Source organism: Dendrobium catenatum, unplaced genomic scaffold (assembly GCF_001605985.2).
Source record: "Dendrobium catenatum unplaced genomic scaffold, ASM160598v2 original_scaffold_61322, whole genome shotgun sequence".
Lineage (NCBI taxonomy): Eukaryota > Viridiplantae > Streptophyta > Magnoliopsida > Asparagales > Orchidaceae > Dendrobium > Dendrobium catenatum.
In genome coordinates, this window is record NW_021379772.1 from 839383 (window position 1) to 856698 (window position 17316).

At 33.0% G+C, this 17316-nt stretch overlaps 1 protein-coding gene and 1 pseudogene across 1 annotated transcript; both read right to left on the bottom strand.

Moving 5' to 3' along the window:
* Positions 1 to 5611: 5611 nt before the first annotated feature.
* LOC110112948 (abscisic acid receptor PYL4) lies at positions 5612 to 6261 on the bottom strand. Its single transcript, XM_020845352.2, has one exon. It carries the CDS (start codon positions 6259 to 6261, stop codon positions 5668 to 5670), a length of 594 nt encoding a protein of 197 aa, XP_020701011.1. The 3' UTR covers positions 5612 to 5667.
* A 1816-nt stretch (positions 6262 to 8077) lies between these two features.
* LOC114578519 lies at positions 8078 to 8196 on the bottom strand (annotated as a pseudogene).
* Between the last annotated feature and the right edge of the window lie 9120 nt (positions 8197 to 17316).

Consider the following 17316-nt stretch of genomic DNA (forward strand, 5'->3'; position numbering starts at 1 on the left):
ATAAATATATAAATTTATCGTCCTTCTATTGATCCCCTGAGGAGGCTTTATATTAATCTATTGAAGTGGCACACACTATGTTCTTCTCATTGTACATCTTTTGATGCATGTGATAGTTAGAGTTGTTGACATGTATAATATTAAGGGCGATAATAGCCTAGCTCCTTGAAGAAGAGACGGGGAGGGATGTCTAAATGTTCTAAGGTTGATAGGCTACTAAAGATTGTCAAAACTATACTACTCTTGAAAAGAGGGGGATTTATCAAATATTCTCGAGTAACATATGAGTGGAGGTAATTCTAATAATTCTTATACAAAATAGAGGGTGGTGGAAGAAATTATCTATAGTTTTGGGCAATCGAAGGTGGTTAAGATCATCATTCTTCTACACATGAGTGTGGAGTTAATGATTTGAAGTCAACAAGTGACTCACGTTGATCAAGATAATTCTTCTGTTGAATTGAGAGAGAAGGGTAGATTAAGTGACCTATAATCATCAAACAATTGAAAGTGATCGTCATAGTCCTCCTGATTTGGGGAGGGGAGTTGGTTTGAGTAAATTGAAGATTGTCAGAGTTCTAAAATTATCTTTATTCTAGAGTTCCTATTTTTAAAATTACAGTGAATATATATATATATATACAATAGATGCACCACATTATTCTCTATAGATCAACTTGCATACTCAAATCAGGCAGAGCCACTAATGGTGATTAGATGGGGGCTACCACCAGTGAAGTCTTCTATCACTGAACAAATCTTATTTCCTCATAAAACTTGATGTCATGAATCTATTATAGTTGATGAATAAAAACTCAAATTATTAGATGGATGTGAATAATTCAAGGAAGTCCATGGATCAAATTTAGACCTTCAAAAAATAATGATGATAGGCTTTCATTTTTTATCTCAAAGTATTTATCTTCTTCAGAGTAATCATATATCATCAATTAATGCATAGTGAAACCAAAATTTGTAAACAGTATTACCAAAAAATTCAAACAATTTCGAGCCTTTGAAAACATTGCAATAAGAGGATCATTTCATTTTGTATGATGTTATTATTGCTTCGTAAAGCAGGTTTTAATACAAAAATTTAAAAAATTTATACTAAAAAGCTGTGTTAAGAAGCAATAAAGTTGTCCTAAAAGAAAATCTTAAAGAGCAAAATTGCACAATTTGAAGTCTATTTGGTCCTCAAATAAATTTTCAAACCAAAAATTGCAGTCAGTTAATAAAGCTCCTTTAATTTGTTTTGCAATCTTTTTTTTTTTTTCAAAACATTTTATGCTTAATTAAAGAAAAGAATTATGTGATCCCAACCATTATAACCCTACAAAATATTATGAAATTCATGTAAACGTGAATGGTGAATATAAGAAAATAAATTTATGAACAATAAAAAAATATTTATATAAATATTCTGTGATACTCTTTTGAATATTCGCTCAGTCGTTTATTCAAAAAAAAAAAAAAAATCAAATAGTAATAATTAATGTCTAGTTGCCATTATAATTAATTTTCAATTATTTTAATATAATAAAATTATTATATTATTCCTAAAAACTATAGAAGACTGTCAAAAAAATTTTTTCTGACAGCCTCCAGAGCATTATCGTCTTACAGTGGTGAAACGGCTTGAATTGCCCATTTCCAAGAAATAGAAAATGTAAATAAAAAAATATCAGGGTGCTTTCTGCACAAATCAAACCCCCAACTTGCAAAGTTGCAAGAGCAATCCAGCCACTTGCAAAAATCAACATGGAATTAAAAAAAGAGAAAATATTTAATTTTGTGATTGGATAATAGGAAGAATATGGGGAAAAAATCAAAAGGACAGTGCATTATGGCTAAGAAAAATGGTGACAAGAGGGGAAAATCAACTCGCAACTTTGTTTATAATGCAAGTTGTAATTATTTATCAATGCTAAGTTCCACTATTCAAGATTGTGCATGTAATTTTTAATTGCAACATGCACCCATTTGAAGCATTCAATAAATAAATAAATTATTTATAGAGATTAATGCTTCATTTAGGACGACTTAAATGTTGTGTTGCAGAGATGAGGATGCTCAGGTGGATGGGTGGATTTACCCTTAGAGACAGGATACAAAATGAGTATATACGTGAAAATGTTGGAGTAGCTCTAGTGGAAGATAAGATAAGAGAGAGTCGTCTTAGATAGTTTGATCACGTAAAATGACGGCCTTCTGATGACCCGGTTAGAAAATTAGAGATATTAGATTTGACTTATATTAAGAAAGATAGAGGTAGACCTAAAAAGTCTTGGTTAGAAAATATTAGAAATGATATTTCTTTATAACATTTAAACGAGAATTTGATTTTTAACATGACACAATGGAGAAAAGGATTCATGTAGCTGACCCTACGTAGTGGGACAAAGACCTGATGTTGTTTTTGTTATTGCACAAGAAAATTGCTTTAAGAAGTGGTAAAAAGACTGTTCGAAATAAAGCCTCAAGACTTAACTTTTGAACACTAATTTTTTTCGGTGTTCTAAACAATTTTTGTAACTAAAAAGTTGATTTAAGAATCAATAAGAAAGTCATTCTAAATATGTTGTTAACTTCTAAAATTGTTGTCAGCAAGACAAGTTGGTATGAAAATAGACATTGTATTCTAGAAATCGAGTCAGCATAGAGAGAGAGAGATTTTGATTACATACAAAATGTAATTATCTAGTAGAAATCAATTTAAGAAAAAAAAAACACGTCTCAAACAAAGCCTAAGACTTCGTTTGGGACGGCTTTCTTAATCTTTTTAAAACAACTTTTTAGTATAAAAATTTAAATTTTTGCATTAAAAAATTGCTTTAACAAGCGTTAGAAAGCCGGACAATTTTATTATGCTTTATAAATTAATTTTTTAATATAAAAATTGTTTAATGTGAAATTTTTAAACTATAAAATTGATTTAGAAAATAATAAGAAAATTGTCAAAACAATGCCTAATGTGGGAAATTTGTGGATGGGATGTCATGGAGACAATTGAAAATGGCCAATTTTATTTATTTTAAAAAATGTGGACATTAATGATTGCTTTCTTGACTAAATTTGATGCATAATTTCTACAATAACCCCGTGATTTGCGAAGGCGCAGTTATTCATTCCAAATGTCTGTTTCTTTTGAATTTTACTCCATTAAATAAAACAATATTTAAAAAATACATAATTTTAATTCACAATTTTTTGAAAAAAAAAACTCATAATGGCGAGTGCTTCATATTATAATATTAAATTTAATTTTTTTCCTAAGATTTTTTATAATTATTTGATAATTTTTATATGGACTATCGATTATCTGACGCAACCCTCTAATAACACAGAGCGATATAAAAATATTTACTTAAAAATTAGTAGAATTCAGGGGCGGAACCAATCATAATTTTTAGGGGGGCAAATATATAAGTAAATATTCATGTTCATATATGTCGGGGGTCCAAGGGGTCAGCACCCCCTTGGCGGGATTCGACCTGTCCGGTCAGGTCGCGGGGTTTGACTTGCCCGCACCTGATAGAAATGATCTTATTTTATTAGATTTAAAAAATAAATAAATTTTAATAGAATATAATGAAGAAAATAATTGCCCACCTCATATAGCTGAATTTTTTTTAATCATCCAATAAATTCTTAATGATAAAAAAAAAGTGTTGAATATTTTGTGACTTTGCAGCTTTTTGTGATTGCATATGATTTATAGAATGAAATTAATCATATTCTTAATGATATTTTATTCCAAAAATTTTCAATACAATAATGATTAAGTATTTTGAAAATCGGATCAGACTAGTCGGTTTAATAGCTTGAACTTTGAATCTAACTTGTTCTTCTTGTCTTTTCTCGACAAGTTGATTTATCTTATCATTAACATAACTGAAAATTAGCCTAATTTTAATCATGCATTATTTTGAATTTGTAAACAGCCAATTCTAAAATCTAAGTAATCTTCATAAATAATCAAATCTGGCAGTTTATAATCATAAAATTTTATCTACTATATATTGATGGTACTATCATTTAAATAAATTGTTTTTGCTTGAAAAAGTATATTAAAATGCACTCTCTTTGATATCTTTAAAATAAATGTTAAAAAATATAATAATGCATAGAAAAATAAGGTAAAGATGAAATAAATATGCATAAAATCATAAACTGTGTCTGGCCATCATTCATAGGCTTCATTTTGGATAATTTTCTTGGAGTTTTTTTATTACAAATTTTTAATACAAAATTTCTTGAAAGCATCAAAGGATCGAAAAAGTAGTGATCAAAATTTATCCTAAACTAAAATTTCATTTGACACGGTTTTCTTACTGCTTATAAAGCAGCTTTATAGTACAAAAATTTAGAAGACTATTTTAATAAGCATTAAGAAAGCCGTCCCAAATAAAATCTAAGCCTTTTAGTCGACGTGATCAATTATGCTTTTTAAAGAAGTACAATTATTACTGATATAACTAATTTTAATCAATTTTTTGAAAAAATTAAAAAATGTAATATTTTTAACTCATCATTTATAAAAGTATTTTCTAAATAATATAATAAAATCTTTTACAAGTATTATTTAAATGCACTTTATTGTTTTCATTAAATAATATGATTGCTAATGCTTTGGGCTTAATGTTGAGCTTCAAAATATAAATGATAAGTAGGATTTGATCAAAAAAAAAAAAAAAAGCTCATACAATTATTATCAACTAAAGGTTCGTTTGAGGCAGCTTTTGATCATATTTTTTCTGCTACTTAAAAAAAATTGTACAAGAAAGTTGCTTTAGAAAACGGTAAGAAAGTTGTTCCAAATGAAGCTTCGTTGAGACTGCTTTCTTAATGTTTTTGTTTTTTTGGAATGGATGTATCTACACTGTCACTTCAAAGGGTGCACTTAGCGGCGTAACAAATCCCTCGACGAAACCTAATTAGGCCACCCACTGGCATTGGGCCCACACTTTCTTTGCCCCATTGAACAAGCGGGCCCCTAGTAGAGGAGATTAGAACCAGGAATGGAGGATTCCCAACCGTGCATGTCCACCAACCACCTTAAATCTCCGTGGGCTTTCTTAATGTTTTTAAAACTAATGTTGTATAGAAAATAACTTTTAAAGCTATTGTAGAAAGCGTCTTTCTGCACAAAATTTTTTCAAAAGCATGAAAATAAAATAGCTGCCAAATAGAAATTATAATTGTGTTCTGAAAAGTAAAATAATTATAAAGTTGTTCCAAAGCCTAAGTTCTATCTATAATTTTAAAATTTAAAATATTTTATAAAATCAAATTATACCTCAAAACTCTCATATTGATTACGCAAAAAATTGTGACACTGAAACAGTTAATATTGTCCAAGTAAATGATAGTGACGAGAGCGAAATTAATGAACAAAATTTTTAAAAAGTATTAAATTTATTTAAATTTAATGTGATAAAAATATTTTCAATGTAGCATTAAGTATAAAAATAAATTTAATAATTTTTAAGCCTGATATAATTTTATTAATTTATATATCAGAATCAATATTGAAATTAATCAATATTTTTCAATGAAAAAAAAAAAATAAATAAAGATCCTCAATAGAGAAACCATACGAAGATTTATCTACCAAACAATGATATATTCTTATTGCATGAATAAGAATTCATACAAATAAATCTGTCAATTCACTCCGGTCGCCGGCGCCGCCTCTTTCTCGGCGGCTCGCGCCAGCGACTTGAGGTTACACCTCACAATAGTATCGATGAATCCCCTCGTCTCCTCCCTCGTGTTGCCGGCCGGAACGTCCACCACGTACGACTCCATCACCACCGTCCGATCCTTCCCATATTCCGCCGGATGCACGGATGTAACCGACCTATAGTTGCTGAGTCGGTGCTCACCTCCAACGATCTGAAACCCGATGACGTGGTGGTCGTCGTCGAGGATCTCGAGTCGCTCGGTGCTGGTGGAGGCCGGGAGACCGGACACGACGCTGATGCGGCGGATGGTGCCGACGTGGCCGTCGCCGGAGATGACGCGGCAGCTGCGGACGAAGGTCTTGTAGGCCTGCGGGGCGTCGAAGCGCCGCAAAAGTGACCAGACGGCGGCGAGTGGGGCCGAAGTGGAGTGGACCACCACCGAGGTGCACTGGTTGGGGCCCACCTTGTGTGAGTGGAGAAGTGCAGCCGTCACCGGGAGCTTATCGGCTGCAGAGATCTCACCGGCGGCGAAGTGGCGGTGGTCGAGGCGGGGGTTGGCGGGGGTGTGTGGCATGGTGGTGTGGAGATGAGCGGCTGTGGAAGAAGGGGGTGAGGAGTTATATGGGGACTGGAAATTATTAATTAAATTGCAATTTGCACGGTCGATTGCAAAAGATTTGGTAAAAGTTTAGTTTGTGTGTATTATAAATAGATATTTGCAAAAAAAATATAAGATTTTCACTGGCCAGCTATTTTTTATTGCGTTGATTATGATTTGTAAATTAATAAAAGATTTCCGGTAAAATTTTTATTTCAGCAGTGGCTCTTTTGTTCTATTAATTATTGTTTATAAATATTTTTCTTTCAATGGTTACGACCTGTTGCCTATGTATGCCAAATTTTTAAAAGAATCATGTGGCCATATGGGTGTTTGTCTTTATGTTGAGGAATGCCAAAAAATGATTCAAAGAGCCAATAAGTTTTCTAGTGATTAGTTGACTAGGGTGATTAGTATTATTATGAAAGTTCTTAGTCATAGATTAAAAATATAATTATATCATAGTAGGTAATTAAAATGGGAGAATCAATTGTTTTGACAAATAGGTAAATTTTTTTTAAAAGGAACAATTGTAATAATGAAGTTGGATCACTAATGTAATGGTTGAAGGCATTTTTATTGATCTCTTCACTATATTAGAAGTGAAAACCTCACTTAGGATAAATTATTATGTACGGACGCCGGATGCAGTTCTACGTACGAATGTCATGGTATTGCACAGTATCGAGGCTCGGTACCATGCGGTACTGAGCGATACCGAGCTACGATATAGTGAAAGGGTGACGTGGTGCATTATGATTGGTCTCTGGACCGCGTTCGGTGTCCACACAATAATTTTTCCCCACTTAGTGGGTGTTTGACATTTTCTGAATCTTTTTTTATTTTTTGGTTTAAGATAATTGGTTAAATGGTTGGTTGATTCTTCCTAGCTTTGAAACAATCTATAGATTGAACTATAAGTGTAGGATTTGAAATTCTTCTAACTTTTCTAAGTGTAAATAAATGAATAGTTGTTTTTGATTCATGAAGTGATGATAAGCTTTATTTTGTTTAAGATTTTTGTGATTTTTAAAAGAGAAATGTTGATAAGTTTAATCTTTGTAAATTGGAAGGTTTGTGAGCTCTAAATGAGTAATGTTATGCTGACCACAATCTCTCTTAAGGATGCCAAAGTGAACCCTTTTTTGATTCAACTACAAAGTTAGACTCCATGCTACATAGGACTCACTTTTTCATCGACATGGCTCGTGGTAATCTTTGGTATTGGTGATCTCTTGCTCGGTTGGGTTGGCTGCTTCGCGTTTCTCTTCACCAAATTGGATGGACTGACCTTGGTTTCGGGGAAGTTGGAAGCCTCGGCCAATTACTGAGCCCTTGGAATTGAATCTCCCTTGTATTTTCTTTTTCTTTCCTGCCATTTTGCTACTTTGCTTCGTGTAATCTCTTTTTGCTTATAATATAATTTTTAGTTAAAAAAAAAAAAGACTCCATGCTATATAGGTTACTCCTACCTTGATGCACTTAGTGGATTATATCTAATAAGATCAATTAATTGGTAATCCCATTAAGATGTCCTGCAACTCAGGCAAGTCAATTTTAAGTATTTTCTAAATTTCCACGAAATTTATCAAATTAAGTCATCTCTCACTATTCGTTACTAAATTAAGGAATATGATCATTCACTAAATATAAGCTCAACATTATGAAGCAGGCACTAATTTGTTATGATTACTCAAACTCAACTACTCAATTATGAGTATGTTAGCTAAAGATTGGTAGTAATACTGCTAAAATTATCAAGTTGTTATATATATATATATATATATATATGGGGGTGCAACATGATGACTTTTCAGGAGGTCACCCATCCCAGTACTATTCTCGCCAAAGCACGCGTAACTGCGGAGTTCTGATGGGATCCGGTGCACTGATGCTGGTATGGTCACACCCAAGAGGTTAAGAATTGCGCGAGGAGTCAAATTGTCAAGCTGTTATAGATATATAGTATTGTTAGTATGTGTAAACTAACACTACTTGTACATCCAAGAATGAATTTTTTAATTAATCTACCTGGGTGTATATGTTCCTATTGGTCATGCATCCACATCCTCGATCTAAATTTTAATTTTATCTAAAAAATAATAATAACTTTTAATTTATGTTGTGGGATAAGAATACTTCTTATTATTTTTTATAAAATCTTCTCATAGTTTATATTAGATTATCTTATAATTTATGTAAGATAAAAAATTATCTTATATTTTTATATGGATATTTTTTAGTTTACGTCAAGATCAAATCTAGGAAGAGCTCAAGATAAAAAATTGCCCGCTCTTGAAAAATTTTCTTTCTAGAATAAACATTAGTTTTAAGTTTTAACTATTTTGCTTCTCTCTCTCATCTAATAAATGCAATTGTCTGAAATTTTAAGATTTTTTTCTCTATTTCAACCTTAAAATTCTGCACATCTTAAAAAAGAGACTAATTTCCCCCCTTTTATATAAAATGTCTCATTGTTAATGAGGAACTCTTAGGCTTCATTTGGGATGGCTTTTTTACTGAAAAGCAGTAAGAATGCCGTCTTAAATGAAACCTTAGTCCTTCCTTTTACAATTCTTCTTAAATTTTTCACGTGAGATACTGATTTTATTATTATTATTATTATTATTATTAATTTCATAGCATATTTGAATATATAAATAGGCTGGCATCGTGCTGTTTCGGATTTACGAATGCATAGAACTACAATTGTAATGCTACGAAAATGTTGATCGAATAATTAATTTGGTCATTAGATAGTCCAAATGTAGTTGTCAGAAGCTTAGAAAGCGTCAATTTCATCATGATTGTTTGACAAGAGATGGGACACACTGCTTAATAAGGTATATCAGAAATTTTTCCGGATTAATTATTCTTTTTCTTCTATATATGATTTAATTGAGTCGAGTCAGTTCCTGAGTCGGCTAATGCATGATTTGATAAATGGCTCATTAATCAAACTCGATGAGCTAATGAGTCAAATTTAAGCCTGCTCTGACTCATTTCATCTGGCGTAGGGGTGTCAATTCGGGTCAGCGGGTCGGGTTCGGGTCGAATCCGGAACTGACCCGGCACTGTTCGGGTCAACCCGAACCCGACCCGATTCGGGTTCGGGTCACCCCGACCCGACACGAATGACCCGGAATTGCTGGTTTTCGGGTCAAAAAGCGGGTCAATCTTCATTTTTCGGGTCAAAATCGGGTTAAAAACGGGTCAAACTCGGATTTTCGGGTCAAATATTAGTTTTCGTGTCACTTTCGGGTCAATTTCGTGTTTCCGTGTCAACCCGAACCCAACCCGATTTTTAAAACGGGTTGATTTCTTCAACCCGAACCCGACCCGTTTCGGGTTTGGGTTGACCTGAACCCGGATTTTTTCGGGTCGGGTTCGGGTCGTGTTTCGTGTCGTGTCAAAAATATATACCCCTAATCTGGCGTTTAAGAAAACATTAATATTAAATATAATTAAAAAATATTAAGGCTTGATAAGTTTAGCATAAAGTTTCTAATAATATTTAAGAGTAATATTTTTCGTTTTTATTTCAAGTGATTTTTTGTTCTTTTTATCATGCTTCGTAATAATTGATTGAATAAGAATGATTTCTTTTCTTTAATGACAAATAAGCCGGCTCATAAACCGACTAGACCTTGTAAAATTAAGCTTACGCTCGACTTGATTAAGCTTAATCGTGTCTATGTGCATGTATGTATGATCACCTCTTTTTCACCTTGATATATAGGCCGCCAGCCCCATTGATGCACTTCCCAATGGGATCCTGTTGTGACTTTCTCACCTATTCTTCTTCCTCGACATTCAAATGTTGCTAATCCCGACAATGCCATTCTACAGGAAGATCCTGTCATGAATTCCGTAACTCTTCTTCATCATTGAGGGCTTCAATTGATGTTCACACGTCGTTGGTCTCATCAATGCTCTTTCCTTAATAATGAGATCCCATCACGACTTCCTCTCCTCCATCTTTATCTTCAAGAATTTAGAGAAGACGAGAAATGACGTCATTAGCAAAAAGTAATGAAGCGATAGTTTGCAAATAGATAGTTTTATGTGTAAGTAATGTAATTATACTAATTTTAAATATTAAATATATAAATCTCTCACTTTTTAAGATATTACATATCATATATATATCTCAACATTTGAAATTTATCTTGACAAAATTGTGTTATAATATCAAAACCTTTTTTTTTTTGTCATTTTCAAATGTTCAAAACTTACAACCAACGCTAAATTTGCCTTGAAACTAAAAAAAACAAAACATATTAGAATTTTGAAAATTTTGCTTATAGAGCCATCAATTAAAAGCCTAAAGATAAAATAAAACAATGATGGCGATTTCACATAGACTCCTTCAGTTATTTTTTCCATGACAACTACTACGGATAAGGTCCATAAATTGGTGTCGCCACTCTTTCTCGCACCCAAATCTCTACCCACAGAATTTAATCTCAAAGTTTTGAAATAAGTGTTAACTAACAACAATGGGTGCAAATCTGGATTTGGGCTAATGAGCAGCTGAGTTAGGTTTTTTATATAAGCTGATCATGAGTGTCATAATTGATTTAGGCTTTATTTGTGATATTTTTTTGCTCTTTTTTAAAATTATTTTTTAGTATAAAATTTTTTAATTAGAAATTTTTTACTAGAAGGCAGTCCCAAATAAAACCTTAGACTATTACAAAGGCTCTAAGATTTCATTTGAGATGACTTTTTTATTGCTCTCTAAAAATTTTGATTAAAATTCTGTTTTAAGAAGCAATAAAAAAGTCGCCTCAAATAAAGTCTAAATGGGAGCTAAAGGTTGGAAAGATAAAGGCTATGCCATTAGATTAGGGCTGGTCAATTGAAGGGTAACCATCAAATTGGATCAGGTTATTGTGATGAAGGAGGTGTTGTTGGCTTCACAAGCTAGAACTAATTTTGAGCTTGTGTGAGTAACGTACCAATGTGGGAGCCTAAATTATTTAGTCTATTTTGAATATGAGACTCTTAATATATATATATATATATATATCACAAAAAAATTCATCTTGATTGGGCATGAATTTCAATGTAATATATGAGATTGAGACTTCAAATTTATAATCATGACTATATGATCTCTAATTTCAGCAAGCTTATAATCAAATTGAACATATCAAGGAGATGAACACAAGGACATCAAATGTGATCCAATCTAAGCCAAAATGAGTCCAAATCAAAGGTCCAAATTGTATTTGCAAGCTTCAAAGCATTAATTGGACTACCAAATGATATCCGAATATGACATGCTTATAGTTGAATCGAGCAGTACGACGAGACGAATCCAACAAGCCCAACATGACTCAATTCTAACATATCTATAGCATCTAAATGCTTGATAAACACTTCAAGATTAATGAGATCACTATGAGCCATCCGATGGTGCTCTTGATCTTCAATATATTTATGAGTCACGCCACTCCCAAAAAACTATAAATAGCCCACCATCCTTCACATGAGGAGGAAAAAGAAGGAGAAAGAGAGGAAGAGAAGAAGGAGAAAACATAGGAGCACCCTTGCCATCGATCCCCTTCTGCTTTTGCTAGTTCATCAACCACCGTTGGATCTCTTCCCAGCCATCGACTCTCACTGGACTTCTGCCCGTTCATCGGCATCTTTCGTATCTCTTCTTGACCACCAGCTGTCTCTGGACCTCCGTCTACTACTTTTGTCGGAACTCTTCATTGATGCTATTGATGCTGGATCTCCTCCTAAATATCGTCGTCTGTCAACTACGGTCTCTCCTACCACCATCGCTCGACTACAATCTTTTCAACCATCTTTGCCCAACTACGATTTCTCCGACCGCCGTTGCCTGACTACAATCTTTCCTACATCTGCCGCCCACCAATATACAGTCCTGCCGACCATCGTCGCCTGACTATGGTCTCTCTGACCACAGCGCCCAACTATAGTATTTCCATCCTTATTAGCCCGCCGAGTATAGTCACTTCGATCACCATCTCTAGACTACGATCTCCTTGACCTCTGTTCGATGACTACGGTCCTTCCGACCCATCGCTCAATTACGATCCTTTTGACCTACATTGCTCGCCAACTATGGTCCTACCGACTAAACAAACATGTCAATATTGATTCTTCCAACTCTCACCATGTAGTGTCCTCTATATGATGTATATTGGCTACATCAAGCAGGGGTTTCCACATAAAAACTATGGTATCTCTTATGAGCGTTGCACCCCTATTTATTTATAAGTCCGTGTGCTGGATATCATACAAAGTTATGATGCTAAATTTTATATCTCTTATGTGATATTTAGTTCGTTCATACAATCATACTCCTTTTATCCTAGAATTTGTTGTTCTAAATATCTATCGAGAGCCTCTCCATATCCAGGCTTTTGCCATGACTATCACTCATCACCCCTTTAAACAACCTCTTTAATTAGTTTCAAAATGTGTTGAAATGTATTTATATCAATATAAAAGAAAGACTTCAATAAACATTAGACCCCATTGACCTTCTTAAACTCATAATCTCACCATAAGATGCCAATATTGTTGTTATGATCAGTCTCTTGTTTCCTGATGCTCAAATAAAATTTTAATGAAGATTCCAAGTTTCAATTGCACTGACATTATCTTCAGAGAAAAGATAATATGCTGTTGTGGACAGGTTAGCTTCTGCTTCAGTTTGATTAGTAACCTACTGGTTGAGCAGAAGCAACCATCTAAACTAAATATATGACAACTCAGAGAGGGACTACAAAAAATAGTATGGTGGAATGTGGAATTGATTCAAATTGAAGGGAAAGAGTAGAACAAAAAACTTAGATTTTGATTAGGACGGCTTTCTTACTGCTTCTTAAAGTAATTTTTTAATAAACTTTTTTAACTAAAAAACTGATTTAAGAAGCCGTAAGAAAGCTGTCACATGCAAAGCCTTACTCAAGGCCCAAGCTTTGTTCAGATGGATACTTCAAGTCTTCAACCACTGCTAACATGTTCATTTCCGTTTCACCTGAATAACAAATATTTCTTTGATTATATTTGTTGCTGACAGCGTTTTGTTTTTGACCCACTTCTAGATTTTTGGAGTGTATTGCACACCACTAATTTTGAAAAAAATTATTCTGTGAGGAAGCTGAATGCCATTCGGAGACCAAGTAGAATGATCCATGTCACCCTGTGCTCGGTACTGCTTAGTACAGCTCTGTACCACGACTCGATACTACTAACGTGACACATTTTGGTTGGTCTCTGAACGACGTTCTGCGTCCGGTCTCCGCACAAAATAAATTCTCCTAATTTTGCTAAACAAAATTTATGTGAGAATATTTTGATAAGAATTTGGTTATGATGAGTTTTAACTTTCAAACTTTTGAATTTTCTTTAAAATTAGTGCAAATAAATGTGTATTGATTATTTATATAGTATACTCATGCATTAATGTAAAACTTTTGTAACATAATGAAAAAAACTTTAATATATATTATGATGTTATGAATGTTTTATGTGATATTTTGTAAAGAAGTAGCTAGCTGGTGAAATAAATAGATGAAACTGCCTTTTGTTGCTCTAAGCAATTCTCCAACTTGGACTTCTAAGTTTCAACAACTCTAGCTTGCCAAATATGATACTTTACCATGAAGGAAATAAGATATTTCCAATATGGTCCTTATAAATACCACAAACCCCTTTTCTATCATGATTTTATATTTGTGATTTTGTTACTTTTATGTGGTTTAATTGGTCAATTGGTTTACTAAAAAAAATGTAAATTGAGTGAAAATTCCAAAAATGCTCTTAGAAGGTCACCACTCACTTTAAGGTATGCATAGCTTTTAATTCGCTAAATTATAAGGGTTTTATTGGTTAGAAGTGAGAACAAAAGAAAATTGCAATGAGATCACATAAAATATAGATATTTAATTAAATTACTAGATTAAGGGTTTATTTAAGATGAAAATAATATTTTATAAAATTAGTTGTAAAGTTATTGTAGGAAAAATGCGTCATAAAAGTTTCGTCGGATTTAAGTAAGCCAGCGCAATTTACGTCGGAGATTTCGCTGGTGATTTCCAATGAAAAATGTGCTAGAATATTACAAAAACCAGCGAATAAGGCGACAAAATATGCGCCGGTAAATTAGTGCAGAAAGTACGCTGGAAATGCCGCCATAAACTACCAGCGAAATATCCGCCAGTTCGTCCGCCGCTTTTACCAGGGCATTTAAATCCGTTGGGAAGTCCGACGGTAATAGAAGATTTTCATATAGTGTCTAGTTATTAAAAGCAACTTTTCATTAAAAAACTTCTAGAAAATAGTGAAGAAATAATAGTAAATTAAAATTATAGTTGTTGTCTGAAATACAAAGTAGTAAGAGAGTTGTTTCAAATATATCCTAAAATATGATACTTTGCCTTGAAAGAAAATTTCCTTTTGTCGTAATTTTCCATCGTAAAAATTTTGAAAAGCCATGAAAGAGCTACAAGAAAGCAACTTTTCATTAAAAAAAATTTCGGAAAGGTCATGAAAAAAGCAGTAAGAAAGTAGTAGCCAAATAAAATAATAATTGCTATCCCAAAAGCAAAATAATAAAAAATTTGTCTCAAATAGACCCTAAAACATTAATTTTCTTTCGTTACAAAAAATATATACACTCTAAATACTAAAAGATGAGGGTGCATAAAGAAAAACTTTAGAAGTATTTTATTAATTTATTCAAAGTATAGTCCCATACAATATTAATATACCTCTAATTGGAACCACCTAAATAGAAAATTAATCTTCAGTAGAAAATAAAACTTCAGTAAAGATCAAGTTTCACAAATCTTCAGCACCATATTTTATTTTATTTCTGAACAAATCGCTGGAACCACAAGCTGTAGGAGTACACAGCAGCTAACAACTCTTCTATCATCTTCTAATAATTTGTTTGGAAGCAAAGCAGTCAACAATTTCCTGTAGAGTAGGCTTTATATCTTAAATGTTCTACCCGCAACGTGTTGTTCTAATCAGGGCTGTCAATATCTGATATGACACGAAAATCCGACACGGATCCGATCAAGAAAATCCTGGTTGGACCCTACCCGTTTGAAAAACGGTTCGGGTTCGCAGATTCGATCGACCCGTTTGCCGCCGACGTCCGCTCTCGACCGCGCGGGGTCTCCTTCCCGTGTCGGGTCGGGTCAACCCGACAACTCGCCGGGTTGAGTCCGGATTCGAATATTCGACTCGTTTACCTACCCGGGTCGGGTTAGGGTCGACCCAATTGAACCCGGGTCAGTTCCAAGTTCAACCCGAACCCGACCCATGACCTGAAATTGACACCCCTAGTTCTAATAGTTTTTAATATTGCCAACTTTTTTCAAATGGCTACCACTTAGCTTAGCTTCATTTGGAACAGTTTTAGATCATTATTTTTTTTTTTTTGCTTCTTTCAGTTTTATAAAGTAATAAGAAAGTCATCCCAAACAAAACCTTAGGCTTCATTTAGGACGACTTTTTTAGTACTTTATGAAGCAATTTTTAGTATAAAATTTTTTAAATTAAAAAAAAAATTGTGCTAAAAAACTACTGAAGAAATCAATAAAAGAAGCATCCCAAAGGAAGCCTTAGATTGATAATGATTTTTCTTACATGTTCTTATTTGTTTATCCTTGAAAGTTATGTATTTTGATTTTAATTTATAATAAAAAATGTTGAATGGATTGAGAGTACAACTTCTCTATGAATATACTATTATAAGTAGCTTACCCATCAACAAAATATTATTAAATAAAGTTTGAAATTGTCTTCAAACTATTGCTTTGAACAATGATGCCCACAACCTCAAAGCTTAAATTTGAGCTAAATATTAGCTTATATGTATTGAATACTAAATATATATAAAAAGGCAATATATCAGCACATCACTGCCTTCACCCAAAATTTTCTCCTAAAATCACATGCTTTCTCCTTATAATATCAATAAAATTGAATACATATAATGATAAAAAATTCAACATTAATGACTCCCAAAACATTTGTCAGCATAGATTGATACCTAAAAACATAGATAAATCATAGATATTCATGCTTCATTTGGGATGACTTTCTTAGTGCTTCTTAAATCAACTTTCTAATAATTTTTATACTAGAAAGCTGCTTTAAGAAGCAGTAAAAAATCAGTCTCAAACGAAACATTAATTTGTTTGACATAGAAAAAAAATTATGTCCGAATATCTTTTATCTTGATATAAATTTATTATAATGGCTTAAGATTAAGTCACTAAATTTATTTTAAGATTAGCGTTATAAAGGAAGAGTATGCATTGCACTAATCTTAAAGCAAATTAATAATTTATCTTGATATAATTTATATTAAAATATCATAAAATAAAAATTTTCTCTATTTTTATCCATTTCCCTAATAAATCCAATTTAATCTAATTAATGCTAGCTATTCAACCTTCTTAGGGAAAAAATTACTCAGTACCTCATTCTCATCTTTATAAAGATCATGACAATTATAATACATAATAGATAAGCCACAACTAATTGACATAAAATGATATGACTATCTTTATAAAAAATGGAGAACCTAACAAATTCTTTTTCATAGACCATATTATTTAAATAAAAACAGAAATGTTTGACATATTGAGTAAGCTAATGAAGAGCAGTTGGAGATTAGAGCTGTATTTTCAGTTTTTTATAATCCAACTACTTAAAAAAATATGTCATTTACCCAACTAACCCCTACTTTAATGTCAGCATACCAAGGGCATTTCAGTAATTTCACATAAATGGACTCCCCAACTCTCTGGCAACCATAACTTCCTTCACAATTCAATGATATGAGTGAGTGCTCTCCCTTCTTTCAATAAGCTCAAAAGCCAATGGTAATGGAAGAAAGTCCTTCCTGCAAAAGAGGAGGAGGAGGACTATGGCATGTTATTGAGATGGCAAAGAAGCACAATAAACTCACCATGAGGGGTTCCTCCGGCCTCCGGTGCCGGTTCAACTCCCTCATGGTGGTCATTATCG